Here is a 17,434-nt window from a genome sequence, read left to right as displayed (position 1 = left end):
TGTGTTTCTTTATGGCGCCGTTAAAAAAAAACTGCTACCAACTCGCGATGCTGTCAGTTTCACTTAAATGTTGAAGTCGTGACAAAAGTGGTAGACACAGATGCCGTAGCTTGCGTAGGGGAGGCTCCTCTTGATGGCAGGTTTGGGAAACACGCTCCCACGCCAACGACGTTACTGCAAGTCCACCAGAAAGTTGATTACGAGGTATGTTTGCAACGTTTGTCCGAGCGCGAACCATTCGGTGATCGACTAGCAATCTGCACAAAATTGACATTCCCTTCTTTTCTTCTATACAGACACACTGACGTGGCCTCCATTTCTTCCTCTTCAATATCAACATTTATATTACACACAAAAATTCTACGATCGTGGAAATTACAGATCAGATGAGGCTAATTCTTGTCATAGTGCAAATTTTAGATCACAGTATTAGGTTAAGACAAGTGTTTTGAAGCTAACCGGACGGTGTTGGAAAGGCATGAACAACGTATTAGTGCCAGGCTGGATTATAGAGTTCCACAGTCGGCGCGCGCAGACGCTGGTGCCAGGTTTCGGTCTAGTAATTTGAGTGTAATACTCTGTGATCCTGGCAAATCATTCAGATCTCGCAAAAGAGATGCAGGCGCAAAGATGTTGGTTGCACTGTGTAATCAATTTCAATTTGGTTTCCTTGAAAACAGAAGAGGGCCTGAAAAAAATAAGTGTAATTTTTTTCACTTGACAGAGCTTCAGCCCCCCATACAAATTTCAGTACTACAGTATAGAATTCCACAGAAAATAAAGATATACGGAATATATATATATATATATATATATATATATATATATATATATATATATATATATATATATATATATATATACAGTAAACTGTCATTTGTACGAACGCCGGTTTATGGAATATTTCAGAATAAAGAACTTTTTAATAATCCCCGGCAGTTTTCTTATAGATTCTATGCAAAAATGTTTCACATAAACGAATTTCGGTACAGTAAATATTTCAGTTTAACGAACTCGCTCAGAGGACCAAGGCTTATGTTTACGATCAGTTGGCATGGCCTACGAGAGCACCTGCACAAAACAAGCAAGCATGTAATTTTGGAGGCCATGAACAAAGTAACATCGCTGGCGCTTACATCGCCGCCAGAGCAAAGCGGCGATCTGTCACACCACAAACCACGTCACGCGAGTATTTTCTGACCGGCTAGTCGTGGCACCAGGGGTAGCACACTCTCAAGTTCAACAAATGGCCACAGAGGACGAAAAGATCGACTGCGCGCTGCTGCTAACGAAACAAGCGTAGTAGAATCACTTCGGGATGCTTACGTTAGTTTCAACACTTCCCGGTAGAGGCGACGTAATAAGCGAAATTTCATTTTACGGGCTTTCTTCTACAATTACCGGAGCATATTTGTTACATGTAAAACAGGGCAAAATTATCATTGCTTATTAGATATTGTACTTTTTGTTATTAGGTTTATTGGTTCTTCGTCATTATAAACGCAAATAGCGTTCAGCATCATCGATCTTTCACGTGACCTCTGGCCTGGATTTAAAATTTTTACCGGTATTTTCGAGTGCACGGCGGCACGGATTCATTCGTCCGCATACTCAGACTGGTTGCTTCTTTGTTTCTAAAACTAGTTTCTTGCGCTTCGATGCCTCGCGTTATTTAACTTGGGGCGAAGTTACGTGTTTGCAAGCGGACATGTAAGCCCGGAAGTTGTGCTTCGGTCGTGAGCCATTGGAACATGTCTGCATCGAAACGGGAGCTGGATTTTGCTGCAGCTGAGAACGGCAATAACGGTGAGTCGTTTAACGCCGCTGCTTGAATCGTTATATAATATCCGTCTCATTACCTTCCAGGCGGGCACAAGCTAACGAACTAGACCCTGCATTGCATATGGGCAGTCAGGATTTCAGTTGCTGTTTCCTAAATAAACCTTTGCTTGCGAGGCTGTCGTTATACACACACAACTAGGAAAGAAAGAGCGATATCGGAACGCGCGTCTCATTTTTCATCTTATTGTAGCCGTGGTCGTAGGTGGCTGTGTAGCCTTATCAATATACATATTGAACTTTTTTTTTCGAGTCCGCTGGCAACTTCTTTCGTCCACAAAACCGAATAATGCTTTGGTTAAAGGAAGTGAAAGTACAGAATTTAATGTATTAAACAGTTGCAAGCATGATTATTCACTGATATTTCGTACTTGTTGGTTCGAAATGGTCTTGCTGCTCAGTTTGGTTTACTGTAGGGCATTTCTTTTTGCACTAGTGAAGCGGTGCATCATTGGTGCATTTTCTTGTGGAACCAGCAGTGTGATCTCCTCTAGTGTATAAATGAACGCACAAATGTTTTCATTTGTGATCTTAATAATACTTAAGCTGTTGACATGCATTGTAGTTAGGCAGACATCAATTTTATGGACAATAGCAAAATTTATTTAACATGCTGCTTAAGCACCCTAGAGCAGACAGTGTACATTTGCATGTGTACTGTAGTCGCAAACCATTACAATATATATGTCACACCTTTTTGCATTTCATATTGCAAAATTTTGCTTGTTCAATTTCTGATTCAGTCAAAATTTTTGTTCCAGACATGCAGTAATGAGGACAGCACCAGTCTAAAGCAACACACTCTACGCACTGAACAGAAGCTGCTGCCTGCTACAACAAGGTCATTGTGTGGACGTTGGCTACTGCTACAAGGTAAAGAATGCGTGGTTTAGAAACAAATATGTTTGATATATGCTGTATTGGCTTACTGTGTGCAGCAGATATGAATGTTTGTTCATATTTGTGGTTCAGTATAATTGGTTCGAACGTAATAGAAAACACACGTATGTCTGGCTAATCTGTGCTGTATCTCATGTGTCACCGTTCTGCCCCAACAGAGTCTATGCCAAGCACATCTTGGTCATCACAGGAGCTCCTATCTGCATCAACAGGAAGGGGCTGGAGCTGAATTTGCAAGGCTTTTACACCACGAACAAAGAAGCGCATGCAGAAGAATATGGATGAAATATCAAGTCTGCAGAGAACTGTGTCAAGACTGAAAAGAGCTTCAGCCACCATTCCACCAGCACGGACATTTGGCCGAGTCATCCAGGTAACTCAAAAAGGACTTTCCAGAAATTCTTCGTCTTCAGATGCACCGGCAACATCTGGCCAAGCACGGACGACGGTGGCCAAAGGAAGATCGAGTTCCGTCAGTTTGCCCTTAATGCGCTTCCTAGCCATGTCAATTCCGTTTGTGGCAAGTGTAATTTTTCTTCTATAAAGGCAAGCTTTTTCATTGCCCATTTTTGTTAGAAATCATTCATCCACATCGAAACATAAAGGTCAACCTGTTCGTCGCTAATAGTTAATACCAGTCACTGTCTAGTAGCCTAACATATCTGTAGCAGTATCTTCTAGTGTATGTTGTCATGCACAATTCCTCTCCTGAAATAGCTGATGCAGCATCGGCATGTGTCTTGCATTAACCTATGCACCATGTGCTATGCACCATTTTACTTTTCTTGATGTTTTTAGCCTTCAATGCTTGTAGAGCAGAGTGGCTTCTCTCTTGAATGGAAGCTTTCTCATTTTCCATATTCCTAGTCTCGTTGATGATTGCTCTTCTTCCTCGATAGCTTGGGTCTTTGCGCAAGCTACACTGAAGTGATTGATTTCAGAATGTGGTTTAGCTGCCACACTTGGTTGTGGTAACAGTGTTGTTTCTCGGATGTGGTGGCCTGGCCAGTTGCATTGGTAAGCAGTCCCTCGAGGTAAGCATTTGCTCCTGCAGTCCGCAAAGCGACAGAGATTCCCAGTATACACACACCGTAACTGGTGCTCCCCGTTCATTCTTGCCTGCTGCAGCAATGGACAAATTGTGCTTGTGGCCTACCTCGACCATGATTTGCTCAAAACGGAGACCAGCATATGTGCTTACATGGTTAGAAGTGTATGAAGTTGATAGCCGTATGGGTGGAAAGGCCCTCAAAAATGGCTGCCGAAGGTGGTGCCCACAAAAGCGACTTGTCCACATTGAGGCAAAGTGGGACATAAAGTGTGAGCCATCCATTAGCGGCCCTCGAAAGAAAATAAATATGCAGGTTGGAAAGGAGTTAATGCTAAAATGCCGGGTAGTCCATGCCGCTGTGTTGGTTGCGGCAGCAGATGCCCACGTCACCTGATTGCTTTGCAATGGAAGTTGCTCATATTCAACGGCAACTGTTGGTTCAAACAGGTGCGAGGCTCTATCCAATCTGTTTGTACCGCTGGTTGTCGCTCGTTACCAGACCACCACATGCGACAAAGGCAAGCATTGTGCCTGTAAGATGGTTCATAGCCAATGTATAATGTATTGTCTGAGCCTCACGCGGTCACTGATTGCTGTTCAATTTTGCTGTTATGTCACTTGGTTACGGTCGCAGTGTTATGTTTTTCGAATATTGCGGCCTGGTCGGTTGCACTGGGAAGCAGTCTCTCGAAGTAAGCATTTGCTCCTGCAGTCTACACAGCGACACAGACTTCCAATTTACATGCACCGTGATTCGTGCTCCCCATTTGCCTTTTCCTGCTGCAGCCATGGGCAAATTGTGCCTCTGGCCTTTCTCGGCCGCGATCAGGCATGAACGGAGACCAGCATACATGCTACATGGTCGGACGTGTATGAAGTTGGGTGAAAAGGCCCGCAAAAGTGGCTGATGCTGATGCCCACGAAAGCGACTTGTCCATATTGAGACAATGTGGGACACCATGTGTGAGCCACACATTAGCGGCCTCCGAAAGAAACGAAACGTGCAGGTTGGAAAGGAGTCAATGCTAAAATGAAGGGCAGTCCATTTCGCTGTGTAGGCTGTGGCAGTAGATGCCTGCGTCACCCGATTGCTTCGCACTGCAAGATGCTCATCTTTAACAGCGACTGCCGCTTCAAACAGGTGGTACACTCTGTCCAATCTGTTTCTGCTACTGCTTGTCGCTCGTTATTAGACGGGCACATGTGAAGAAGGCAAGCATTACACCTGTAGGTAGCTGGCTGAATGTACCGTAAGAGACCCGTGTATGTGAATGCTCACTCTTGCCAAATGGTTCGTAGCCAATGTATAATGTATTGTCTAAGCATTATGTGGTGATTGATTGCTGTTTCATTTTGATGTTGTCTCACTTGGTTATGGCCGCCGTGTTATGCTTCTAGAATGTGGCGGCCTGGTCCGTTGCATTGGGAAGCAGTCTCTCGAAGTAAGCATTCGCTCCTGCAGCCTGCACAGCAACATAGACTCCCAATTTACATGCATAGCGATTCGTGCTCCCCATTTGCCCTTTCCTGCTGCAGCCATGGGCAAATTGTGCCTCTGGCCTTTCTCGGCCGCGATTAGGCATTAACGGAGACCGGCATACGTGCTTACATAGTCCGATGCGTATGAAGTTGATAGCCACATGGTTGGAAAGGCCCGCAAAAGTAGCTGATGAAGACGATGCCCACGAAAGTGATTTGTCCATATTGAGACAATATGAGACACCAAGTGTGAGCCACACATTAGCGGCCCCCGAAAGAAAAGAAACGTGCAGGTTGGAAAGGAGTGAACGGCTAAAATCCGGGGTAGTCTATGCCGCTGTGTAGGCTGCGGCAGCAGATGCCTGCGTCACCCAATTGCTTCGCAATGCAATTTGAGCGTTCTTAAAGGCGACTGTCGCTGCAAACAGGTGACACACACTGTCCAATCTGCTTTCGCTGCTGGTTGTCGCTCGTTAACCTGACCACAACGTGCGACGACGGCAGTGAGCCGTTTACGAGCTCGCGTCAATGATTCCAGAGTATCTCTACATGCAAATGTTTTCTGCTATTGCACGAGATTGTACACTGCTTCTCTTCTGCCAATAAAGTCGCACGTTCTGTTCACTCACTTGTGGCTTGTTTGTATGCGCGTCAGTAGAGGCTCTTGGCAATTAGAACGCGCCAGCTACGCGGCAGCGAAGGCGTTAAGGCATTCTGCATAGCCGGCAGGGCAAGCACGGCGCGTACCAGCGTACGCCACCGGCAAAAAGCGGCCATATTGGATTTTGCTCTTAAACAAAAAAGTGCACTTCCGCTTCCGGATTGGGCAATGTCATCTGGCGTGTACCTAAGTAAGTTCCATGCGCTGCCGCTGCTTATTTTCGAACCACTTCGGAAGGTACAGTTTCCCTTCTCTAATTTGGTTCTTTATTCTATGGTGGCACGGTCGTCGTCTCTTTCTTCCCAGTCTCGTCGGTTCCGCGTGTGCACACGGTTCCGCGTGTGCCCACGTGGTACGTTTTTCATCGGCTCAGTTCAGCCTTCCAGTTTGTACACATCCAGAAGTGTACAAAAACATTGACTCTTTGGACAGCTTTGTTACTGTCTGTGCTTTAAAATTACAAGTGCAGAAGAAGATTACATGTTTTTTTTTTTCTAAGTGAGAAAGGCAGCATTATAACTGTTATGAACCTTGTACTTGTTGATATGTACAAATCCATTGCACATATTTCTAACACTATGGATGCCATGTATTTTGCTCTATGAATTGCAGTTCAAGCTTTTGACGCTGGCGCGCGCGCGCGCGCGCGCGCGTGTGTGTGTGTGCGTGTGTGTGTGCGTGTTACACAGTTACGATTTCCGAACTTCACAGTTACGACGTCAGTCCTATAGGCCAGTTATTTCTGGCTAGAAAAAAAAAAGACTTATGTTACCATTTTCGGTTATCTTTCAGGACACGATTATCTCTGGCTTGGCTTCCAAGCAAGCTCAGTGGCCGGCCGCAGTTTCGTTCGCCGTGGCCTTCGGGATGGGCGGCCGTTGGTACGTTCCAAAGTACCCGTCTGCAAACGTCTCGCTGGGTGACGAATGCGCTAAGGACCGCTATCCAGCTGGCGACCAGATCGTCAGTATTACAAAGGTAGGCAGACTGTATCTCCTTGACTTGCCTACACAATGTGAAAAGACCTATTTTACTGCGGTCTAAGTAACGCATTCGTTACACCAAGTGTTCGGCTGCCCTGAGAAAAAGTGTTTGTTTCATCGGGACTGCGCTCCATCCAAGCACAAAGTTGTGCTCGTGCATCAAGCCTTTCTTTGTCCTTCGTCTGTTTTCGATCGCCTGCTAGTTCCTGCTAACAATGATGTCTCTACAGATGGCACCTGAAGCGATGATGAAACGGCGATGTCCCATACGCGCCAGATAAACGCACTTACGAATTTGTCCAGTTGCCATCATTCTCATCAGCCTCGCTCTATACGTACTGTCCGCTGCGTGTCCGCTGTCCGCTCCGCCTTTGCGGAGCGGACAGCGCTCCGTAGCGTCCGCTCCGCCTTTGCTGTTCGCTGAGCTTAAAATGGACAACGGCACCGATTTAGCGCTCCTCTTAGTACAGAACGGTGCTGTAGCGCGCGGTGTCGGCTACCCTGCAAAGTAAGAGAGCGGCGGGTTTTAGGGCACCGGCGATAAATCCCACCTATACTTTAAAAAAAAGTTGCGACAACTGCCGGCAGCGTCTCCCGGCTTGTGCCCAGCGAAAAAAGTATTGAAATGCGTGTGCCTGTCGCACCGGTCACACTAAACGACTGTGCGACATCAAGGGGCCGATTCGGGAGTGCGGCATTAATTGCTGACGAAGTAGTTCGTTATTTTCTCATTTGCGTGCTCAAATTCAAAAGAGCCCAGTAACTGCGAACGTGGTAATTGCAAGGTGCGAGATCACGATGTCGGGTTACATCGTGATCTCGCGATGCGTAGATCTCGCGATGCTTAGAGATCGCGATGGTTTAGAAAACGCACCGGTAAAGCGAGATATACGAAGGAAGAAGAAGCATGTGCTTGCTGCGGTAAAGCTAGGGAAACGACGGAGCATGTTTTATTAGAATGTGAAGACGTCTACCAGCGGTCGATTTAGGCACCACTGGCCTCCTCCAAGCCCTTCGGTTTAGCGAGAGCAGAGGAAAAGTAAACATGTATGCAACGGAGATTAGTAAGAGGCGATTTGAAGATTGGTGGAGGAAAAGTAGGGAAACAACAACAACAAAAAAACGGAGACGTACAAAAACAAAGTTCGCAAAAGGGGTCAAAACATTTTATTGTGGGAGTTCGTACTAGGCTCTTTTTCTTTCTTTTTTTTATTTTTTCTTTCTTAACTTAAGTAGGACATGAGGCAATAAATAGCAGGAGCTTGGTTGCGCAACGCACCACCCCGTTCCAAAGGGGACGCTCATAACATCCATCCATCTAGGGTGCTTGTATATACTCCTGCAGGGAGCAGAGTTGCGCAAAGGTCCGCCGTTATTTTCAAGCTCTGCAGTGAAGCCACTGCTCGCGCGCGCAGGAGGGAAATGTCACACGGTGTTCCATTTGCTTTTGTCTCGGCTGGTCGCGAGCTTCATGCGGAAATTGTTGGCAAGCGCTGAGCAAGAGACACCCTTTAATACAGGCCGCGCTCGACCGGTTGGCGTAGACGGAAGTGTGCCAACCCCCAAGAATTTTTAGTTTGTATGTACATATATACACGCACATATAAAAACACACGCACGAACGTATGTACATATAAGCAGTACGACCCCCCTCGATGCCTCGAACTAAAATCCTTAGTGCGCCCGAGCCTAGAACAGCTCAAAAGTTCGCGTTGAAACGCGCATTACCTTGCAACAAAAAGTGGTGCAACGTTTTTCAGCATGCATATGAAGTTTTCTCGCAGAGGCCGGAAGGCAAGAAATGTTTAAAAGGTTGTTTAAAGAAAACTTGACACACCTGTAGTGGACAGTTATGTCAGCACATTTTGGCTGCAGTGACCAGATGAATAATGACCGCCGCCAAGAGAACTATCGTGTCTGCACTTATTTCAGTGACCGTAAACGTGAGGGTCATTCATCGCTAAGCGTCGTTCACAGAAGCTGCATGTTTTCGATATATGCGGTGCAGAGACGTAAATTTAAACGCGTTGCAAATGTTTACATGCGCAAATTTTACGCAAGGAATTTATTTACGATTCATACCACAAACTTAGCAGCTGTTTTGTAGCAGCAAATCTGCAAGTGGAAAAAGATTCAAGATGCACGAGCTTCCAGATCAAATTTATTTCGTACGAGTGAATGGATGTGCAGTGGATGGTGCCAGCAGGGGATGAGTACTGGTCCTTGGAGCCTTGGGAGGCAGAATTCGAGGCCACTGGGAAGGCAACATATTAGTAAGAGTATCAATAGATAATTTTTATTGGACAAATCACATAAGCGTACAAACTTGCAAAGTAATTATTCACACATTGCAGACTGCAATATGGCGGCACATCTTTCTTTATCTCTTGATACTAATCAGGTTAACTTATTATAAATCAGCGCCCAATAAATGTACCAAAATACTTTTACATTTCTAACGTCGACTAGGCTGATCGAAGAAGCAGCATATTGCGGGTAGTAAATGCCGAAGCTATAACAGCTGTCTCATAAGCGGGAACGCAAGGTGTTATCGCTTACTACAAAAAATGAATACCAGCACATCAATTGACCTTACATGAAAAATCAAAACACCGAAAAAAAGTTTTATGAAAATGGAGTAGAGAAAAGCCAGGGTGCAGCGGGCAAATTGTACCTGCTAGTATTTACTCTGTTTTGAACACACATTTCTGGAGCCGCCTAGTAAGAACAATCGTACAAGCAACACAGCGAATTGAGCTAGCTGGTAAGTTAACATTCTTGGCGTATATGTGCAGCGCGACACAGACGTGTCGTCCTTTTTTTGTACCGCGTCTGCATTGCGTTGCACATATACACCAAAAATTCCACAAGTGAACAACCTCTCAAGCCAGCGGGTCTCATTTCATCGAGTACAGGAGGGTTATTCGAGATAAATGCTGTTTTAATGTTAACAAGCCACACTCAACTCTGTAAACAAGGCGAACGCACCTCGCATATCCTGGTCCTTTTCGGAGCCGGCCGGTCTCGTACGTCCGCATGGCACCGCGTAAAAAGATTTGCCACCTTCCGCGTGATTGGCGCAATTTGGTGCGCTGTAACTCGCCATACTGGAATACAAGTGTCAAAATTATCTGCTTCGTAGCACTTGACCAAAGTCATTAACTTAATATCCTCGAGTACTCTACCTGCAACCCGGAGCCGACCGTTGCTGCACGCACGCTCGACGGTCTGCTGATTGCAATTTCGATGGCACTGACAGAAACGAGTCGGCGCCGTTTCCGTAAAGTTGAATTCGCTGCCGCGCAGTTGAACATTTGACGTCATTTTGCACCCCATGCTAGCGCTCGGCGAATAGCGGTGCGAGCGGCACCAGAAAAGTTTCGCGCAACTATACTCCTTGCGGGAGCGTATACAAGAACAATTGCTGCATCTAAAATGCCGGAATAAAAAAGTAACGACTTCCCCTGAACTTTGCCGCTTTCTCTCCCTCGCAAGCCACGCGTCCGGAGAGTCGGCCCTCCTATTGGTCGAAGCGCCGTGGCTACGTGTTAGCGCAAGCCGTGCTTCGGTTTGTTTCTGGCGGCAGAGTTTTGGCGGGCAGCGCTTCGAAAGAGCTGGCACCGTTTACGTATTGCGGCGCTGCCTAGCCTATGTTGTGCATGTGGACGCAACAACTGAGGAGGCTAGGGGAAAATACTTTTCGTTATTCCATCCGCAAGAAGCAACGAGGCTCGCCGCGAAAGATTTGGCTGCACAGGATCGGCGGGCAAACTTTTAAAATGCATGGGACCCGCGCCTTCGTCAGGAAAGTGGCCATTCATCAGAAATCACTCGTGCTTGCTCGGAAGATTTGGTGAGAAGCGCGAGCGTCTGCAGCCTTTCTTTGCACTGAATAACGTTCGGCACGGTTGTAGCTGTAAACGTTCGCTCGCTTCTACGACAGCCGTGCTTCCTGTTGCCTGAGCCTCGCCGTTCTCGTTTCTGGTTCGGCATGCTTTATTATGATGTTGCGCACATTGCTTGGCGCCCTCGTTTCGTTGTAGTTGAAACCATTGCGGGGCTCAGACACGAAAGTTGGGCTTCATATGTTAGTGCGATCCACCGTTCAGTGACGCGTATTGCGTACTGAAGGGACGCGCATTGCTAGACGTTTTTTTTTTGAGCTGGACTTCGCTGACGAACTCAAGACTAAAACGGCGGTTCTCATCGTCTGAACCGCTACTCGCCGTGCAAGTCTAGATTTTAGGTAGGGCGCATTGGGGGTGTATGTATTTGTATTTGCGGGGTTGTTACCAAAGTCGGCACTTACTGTGCCTAGGCACAGTACCAGCAGCTATTTCTTCAGTGCGCCATATCTGTGCGCATGATAAATCAGAATGCAGACATCCGCTAAACACAGACGAAATTATATTGAGTTCAAAAATGTTGTGCAAATCTAAGCTGGTTGAAACATTTTAACTTGGATAGGTGGGGCATAATAATAATAATTATAATAATAATAATAATAATAATAATAATAATAATAATAATAATAATAATAATAATAATAATAATAATAATCTCTTTTATTATTTCTATAAAACCTAATACATTCATCAGGCCTGCCAAAGTCACATTGGGCTTGACTGGCAGAGCGTGACAGGCAGCGTACAAACTGTTACAATATCAAGAAAGAAAGAAGAAAAAAAAAGAAATAAAGGGAAGCGATAAATGTATATACATACACTGATACTCACATTGTACGCATTCATAATAGGTGTACGTATATGCACATATACAGGTTTGAGAAGACATCTGGTGCGTACAAGTATCACCATGCCTCATGACTACTTTGCGTGGCACAAAATGAGTAGATGATTATAAATAACAAAATGAGTCAAAACCACAAATGCTCCAATGAAAGCTGTGCGGGAACAAACTTTCTGATCACATTTTTAATTAAAGCCCACTCTGTAGGAGTAATACAGAAAGGTGAGCGAGATCTATTTCTTTACATGTTACAGCCGCTTAAATCCGCACGTTTTAGTACTTTCTTGAGCTTGTATATTGATGTTGACAGCAGCACGTTACGGGGTAAATAATTAAACAACGCAGGAACATAGTATTCGCGCATTCTCTTCCGGTATTTTGTTGCACAACGAGGTATTTGATAACGCCATTTTGGTCTAAGACTACAGGGATTTACATATGGTACTTTAGAACGATTGTCCCAGAAATGTCTCAGGGCTGTTGTGCGCACTAGCACCGAATAAAAATCTGGCATGGATAATGCCTTAAAAATGTCGGTGTTGCCTTCAAGACACAAGTCATTACCTATAACTTTTAAAAGGGAGCGCATCAGTGAGTTGATTCTTTTTTAATAACGAAGAGCACAATGTTCGTAGGCAGTAATTCCGTATCGGACAACACTGTAGCACAACGCATGCGAGGTGGTTTTCCTGACTGATATGGGCATGAGGTGACGGATTTTATAAAGTAATTAAAGCACTGAGCGAATCCTCTGACAGACATAAAATGCGAATTCCATGACAGATCGTTGTCAAAACGCAAACCGACATATTTTGCGGATGATGTGCAGTTGATAGGGGCGCAAGAACATGGATTGCAATGTGAATTATGTAATGTTACTTCCCTAGTCTAGTGTACTCTCTTTAATGAACTTCGAAAGCAGACAAGTTGTGTTTTAATACGGTAATGTCGATTAAATTTGTGGCGAACCAGTCCATTGCCTTCGTTGCTGCTTCTTGTAATATGAGAAGCTGCATCAGAATATTGATTTGCATGAGAAACTAACACTGTCGTCTGCATACTGAAATATATTATTGGGGACTGTCTTAGACAGAGCATTAACGTAAATGTTAAATAGGAGAGGGCTTAATACTGAACCTTGTAGAACCCCGGCTTTGATTCGAGAAAGGCTGCTGTGAAAGTTTTGAACTGAGACGTGCTGAAACCGGTCCCGGAAAAAATTATCGAGAAGTGACAGAAACAAACCACGGAATCCCATCATAGAAAGCTTTGTTAACAACAAGTCATGGCAGACACTGCGAAATGCCTTGCTTACATAAAGAAACAATGCGCACGCTTCCTGGTTAGTTTCGAAACAGAAGTTTAGGAAATCGGAAAAATCATCCAAAAGTGCCTGAGCGCCTTTGTCTTTTATAAAGCCGTATTACTGCGGTGATAACATGTTAGTATCAAGGAAGCTATTCATAGTGAGCAGCATATGTTTCTCTAAAATTTGTGCTATGCAACGTAAAACTGATATGGGGCGGTAGGTTTCCACTTTGCCTTGAGATCCTTTCTTATAGAGTGGTATAATGATTGCCGTTTTCAGTCTGATTGGAATAACGCCGCATGACAAGATATGATGAATTATTTCTATCAAAATGTCCTTGATGTAGCTGTAGTTTCTTCGAAGCTCGATGACAGAGATGCCATCGGCACCTACGGACTTGTTGAGTATAAAACTAAAAAGAATTGTTTTCAGGTCGCAATCAGCCAGCAACGGTAGATAAGCCGATTGTAGGTTACTTGTTTTTAGTGAATATGCTTCCGGGCGTGGTTTAGAAAAACCCGATATTCTAGAAAAGAAATCGTTAAAATCATTAGCTATACTCCGGCTATCAGATGAAAAGCGGGAAAGGAAGTAGTTATCATTGCGTAGTTTTTTACCAACACCTCTGAGGTCATTTATTAGGGACCAGGTTTTACGGCTGTCAAACCGGGCATTTGTAAACTTCTTGCGAAAGTAATTGCGTTTAGCAAGGCGAATAGCTGCATTAACTGTGTTTCTGAAAAGTTTAAATTTTAACCGAAGTGTGTTGCAGTTAGGGGCTCGGCGACACGGACTCCAAAGCATACATTTGTCTTTTATAGCAGCGAGAATCGCTGCTGACATCCAACAATCATTAGCGCTGCACTGTTTAACCATTATAATTCGAGTGGATTCTCTCCTGAAGTCATCGAAAAGAGCAACGAATTTTTCATATGTGTTCGACGGGGTCATGGTTGATAGATATATGTGCCAATCATATTGTTGGACTAGTCTATCAAATAACCTTGGATCAGTTATTGAAATTTATGTCTTGGACGTGCTAGAAGTAATGGTGGCAGATGGCTGTGTTAAAGAAGTACAAACGAAGTAGTGATCAGCTAGTTTTGTTTGAGCTACTGTGGAACTATCAACTAGATTACATGACCGCACATTTATGTGGTCGATACTTGAAACCGTAAGGCTATCCGCCAAAAATTATTCGCGTGTGGCACAACAGATCGTTTCTAGGCCCGATTTTGATATAGTGTCAAGGTTATCACTGACAAGTGCCTTCGTAGGACAGAGTGTGTCTATTTATATCGCCTATCAGGCACACATGCTCATTTAGAGAAAGTGATGGTAAAGCAGTATCTAGCTCACACAGAAACAAACGTGTGTTGAAGAGCGGACGGCGATAAACTGCAAAAATTGCCACTGACAGCTCAGGAGTGCTCAGGCGAAGCGCTACTGATTCAGCGTGAACGAAGGAAACAGTTAGTTCCGAAACTGACGACTTATTTTTAACAAAAACAGCGATGCCTCACCCTTTTCCGACAGGACGTGTGTATGTAAACATTTGATAGTCTGGCAGAGTATATTGCACAGTACATTCCAATGGGATGTTTATTTCTGTCAAGACGAAAACATCAAAATGAGAGCGGACACTTAAGGTTGCAGCGACGAACTGGTCCCAATGTTTCTTAATGCTACGTATATTGACATGGCTTATACGCAAAGCATTTCCTTGTGGCTCAGATAAAAATGTTTTAGCTTCGGAAAAGTTAGTAGTGACAAGAAAGCCGCAACTGTGCATATTCAAACAATTTTATCAAGATGGGACTTGCTATCTAATCCGAGCAGTGACGCCCCTTCTGATTTCTTTACAAAACTTCTGCCGTTTCTTGTCCAGCAAAATTTATAATTTGTTTCCTTGCTCTTTAACCGTGCCATCCGAAAGAGCTCTCGGTTCTCACGGGTTAAATTATGAAAGTACAGGCGTGGAAGCACTCCCAACTGCGCTAGACTAGACAAATCTTCGCATGCCTCGAACCATTTCTGTTTCGCAGCGAAGCTCCGCAACTGGACCAAAATAGAGGGCGGGGTGGCGCCTTGACTGCGCAAACGGTGAACGGCGGCAACGTCAGCTGCTTTGAAATCAGATATTTTCAATTTCACTGCAAGTTCCGAAATGAAGGAAGTCAAATCTTCATTAGATTTAGTTGGAAGGCCGTGAATTTCAAAATTGCATCGGCGACTGTATTGTTCCAAGTCATTCAGCCCTGTGCTTGCTCTGTCAAGTTGCTCCGCCTGGGCAGTCACCGTCGACGACGGAGAGACAACCTGGCTACGAAGCTCTGTTATTTCCGATTTGGTGGTTGTAACGAAGGATGTTACGGAGTCATATTTAGCCGAGAGAAAATCAACAGATCTCTGCATTTCCTCAACAACATCTGAAATTCTAGCGCAGGCCGCCCCAAACGTCGACAGCTCACCCACTTTCAGAGCGAGCGTACTGACAGTTGTGCACAAGTTGTCAAGCCTCTCGTTCACAGATTTGAAGTGCTGCGCCATAGTACTGTCCGCCTGAGCTACTCCTCCTGAATACTGGCTTCCCGTGCCGCTTTTGCAAGCGGGAAAATGCCACGTTTCGCGTTTCGCGGAAGACGTCTTTGGAAACGTGCCTTCAGCAATCGCACAGCAACTCTTTCCTACGTGAAAGCTCGTATTACAAGAACAGCATGTCAAACATGTCCCATCATCCGGTATAGTGCTAGAAAATGAACCATATATATGAGACATTGCTGTGCAGTGAGCGCCAAACAACACAAAGAATAGGCAGGTAAGGTATCAAACTCACCTGCCAACAGCAAAGTACGGTATCAGTATGCTGAAGTGTTTGCCGCTGACTGCAAGCGTACGTTGAACGAGCTGGCTTTTTAAGCGACAGAGGAACACCAGGTGGCAGAGCAAGGCCTGATGCTCGTGACGTGACGCTCGTGACGTGATGAAGGCAGCCCGCGGAGCACAGAAGGACGGTAAAGCGCACGCGCCGAACGGATCCTCAGATGCGCAAAAGAAACCTCTTACTAAAGGGCGCGCAATAACGCAGACCATTTTCAACGTTCGACGATGATAAAATTGACATTGGCCTCGAGCTCCACCACTGGAAAAGCTGGCGCTACCGTCGGCGTGACGTGCTATGAGGGATCACGTGGACATAGCGGCCGCGTCGGCTGCTTCGGGAGCGCCGAAGCGAGCTGCAAATGAGTTTAAATTCCCTCGTACGCTGCGGTCCTCATTTAGTGGCGCAATTTTCCCACTTCGAGTGTCTCCTTTACAACGCTTGAAAGCACTACAATAGGTAGTGGCTGCCTTTGAAGGCGCGCAGCGTGGTAGGCTACTGCTCGGTGCCGCAGGGCCGAACGCACGCAACGGAGGCCGGTGTCAGCCTTATTCACACGTAGCCGCAGGACAAGAAGCTGCGTAAAGCTTGACTCGCGAAACACAAAACCGGCAAACAGTCATCGGCTACAACTCGGGTATCCTGCTAGTAACAGCGCAAAATATAGACAAGGGACGAGACAGGAAGACACCACAAGCGCTGACCGTGTGCATCTATACATTCTTCCACGCACTCCAAAATTTCATGTTGGGGGATCGAATAATATAAATCTTTAACATCTACAGAGCATGCTGCAAAGTCAGTGCTAGAATTGTCTTTTAAAAACCTTATTACAGCGTCTGAGGATTTCACCTGGAAAGGATCGTCAACAGTTAGTAGCTTTAGTTTTTCTTGCAAAAACAGGGCAATCGTTTTCTGCCAAGTGCCCTTCTCAGATACTATAACCCGCAGGGGCCACTCAGGTTTATGCGTTTTTACAGTGAAAAACATGTCAAGGGATGATTTTTTGCTAGTTTCGATGCTACGCACAAGGCGGTCGAGTTTGAGATTTCCGCAAAGCTTCTTTGCAGCTGACTTTGCTTTTCGCAGAACAGACTTTTCATGACTGTTAAAAACAGAACTTATGGCCTCTAACGCCTTATATTGGTAGACGTCTTTCGGCATCACAGCGAAGCCCCCCTCCTTGTCAGAAGTAAGCAACGAGAGGGAATGTTCTTTCAAATACGTCACCACTTGTCGCACAGGTAGGCGGTTCGTGCCCATTTTGCAACGGGCAACCACGTCGACTCCGTCGGACAGGCACCTGGCACTTTCAGACTCTGGCCCTGCGCGCGCAACTCGTCGCACCATTGCCAGTAGTTCCGGTGTAGAAGTCCTCGGCTCGACGGCAAATTTCGGTCCATGACGTAGAACCTCCAGGATCGAGTGAGGCAGAGCCTCGACTCCGCTGGTATGGACACTGCTTCCAGGCGTCCGTGTTTCTGCTGCTCTTCGTTTCAGGGTAGTGTCGGTGCGCAGCTTCGCCAGGATGACGTTCCACAGAGCCTCGGTAGACCTGTCGATGACGCGCAACGTATCCCGC

General features: G+C 45.5%; 1 protein-coding gene and 2 long non-coding RNA genes across 3 annotated transcripts in view; 1 reads left to right on the top strand and 2 right to left on the bottom strand.

The window, feature by feature from the left end:
- Positions 1-17,434, bottom strand: part of LOC135896670 (uncharacterized) — a 94,415-nt gene that overhangs the window by 44,438 nt on the left and 32,543 nt on the right. The window lies entirely within an intron of this gene.
- The window catches only part of LOC135896669 (uncharacterized), a 132,433-nt gene that overhangs the window by 87,099 nt on the left and 27,900 nt on the right, over positions 1-17,434 (top strand). The window contains exon 14 of the mRNA XM_065425155.2: positions 6,723-6,908. Coding sequence (XP_065281227.1) covers positions 6,723-6,908 — 186 coding nt within the window. The remainder of the gene's footprint in view (positions 1-6,722; positions 6,909-17,434) is intronic.
- LOC135896672 (uncharacterized) lies at positions 9,074-15,851 on the bottom strand. The gene is made up of 3 exons (XR_010562773.1): positions 15,808-15,851; positions 9,902-10,020; positions 9,074-9,167 (listed from the first exon to the last, which is right to left on the bottom strand). It is a non-coding gene; the product is annotated as an uncharacterized lncRNA (long non-coding RNA).

Source organism: Dermacentor albipictus, chromosome 3 (assembly GCF_038994185.2).
Source record: "Dermacentor albipictus isolate Rhodes 1998 colony chromosome 3, USDA_Dalb.pri_finalv2, whole genome shotgun sequence".
In the NCBI taxonomy this organism is placed as follows: Eukaryota; Metazoa; Arthropoda; class Arachnida; order Ixodida; family Ixodidae; genus Dermacentor; species Dermacentor albipictus.
The sequence above is the reverse complement of the archived record's forward strand: the minus strand, read 5'-3'. Positions and strand labels throughout refer to the sequence as shown.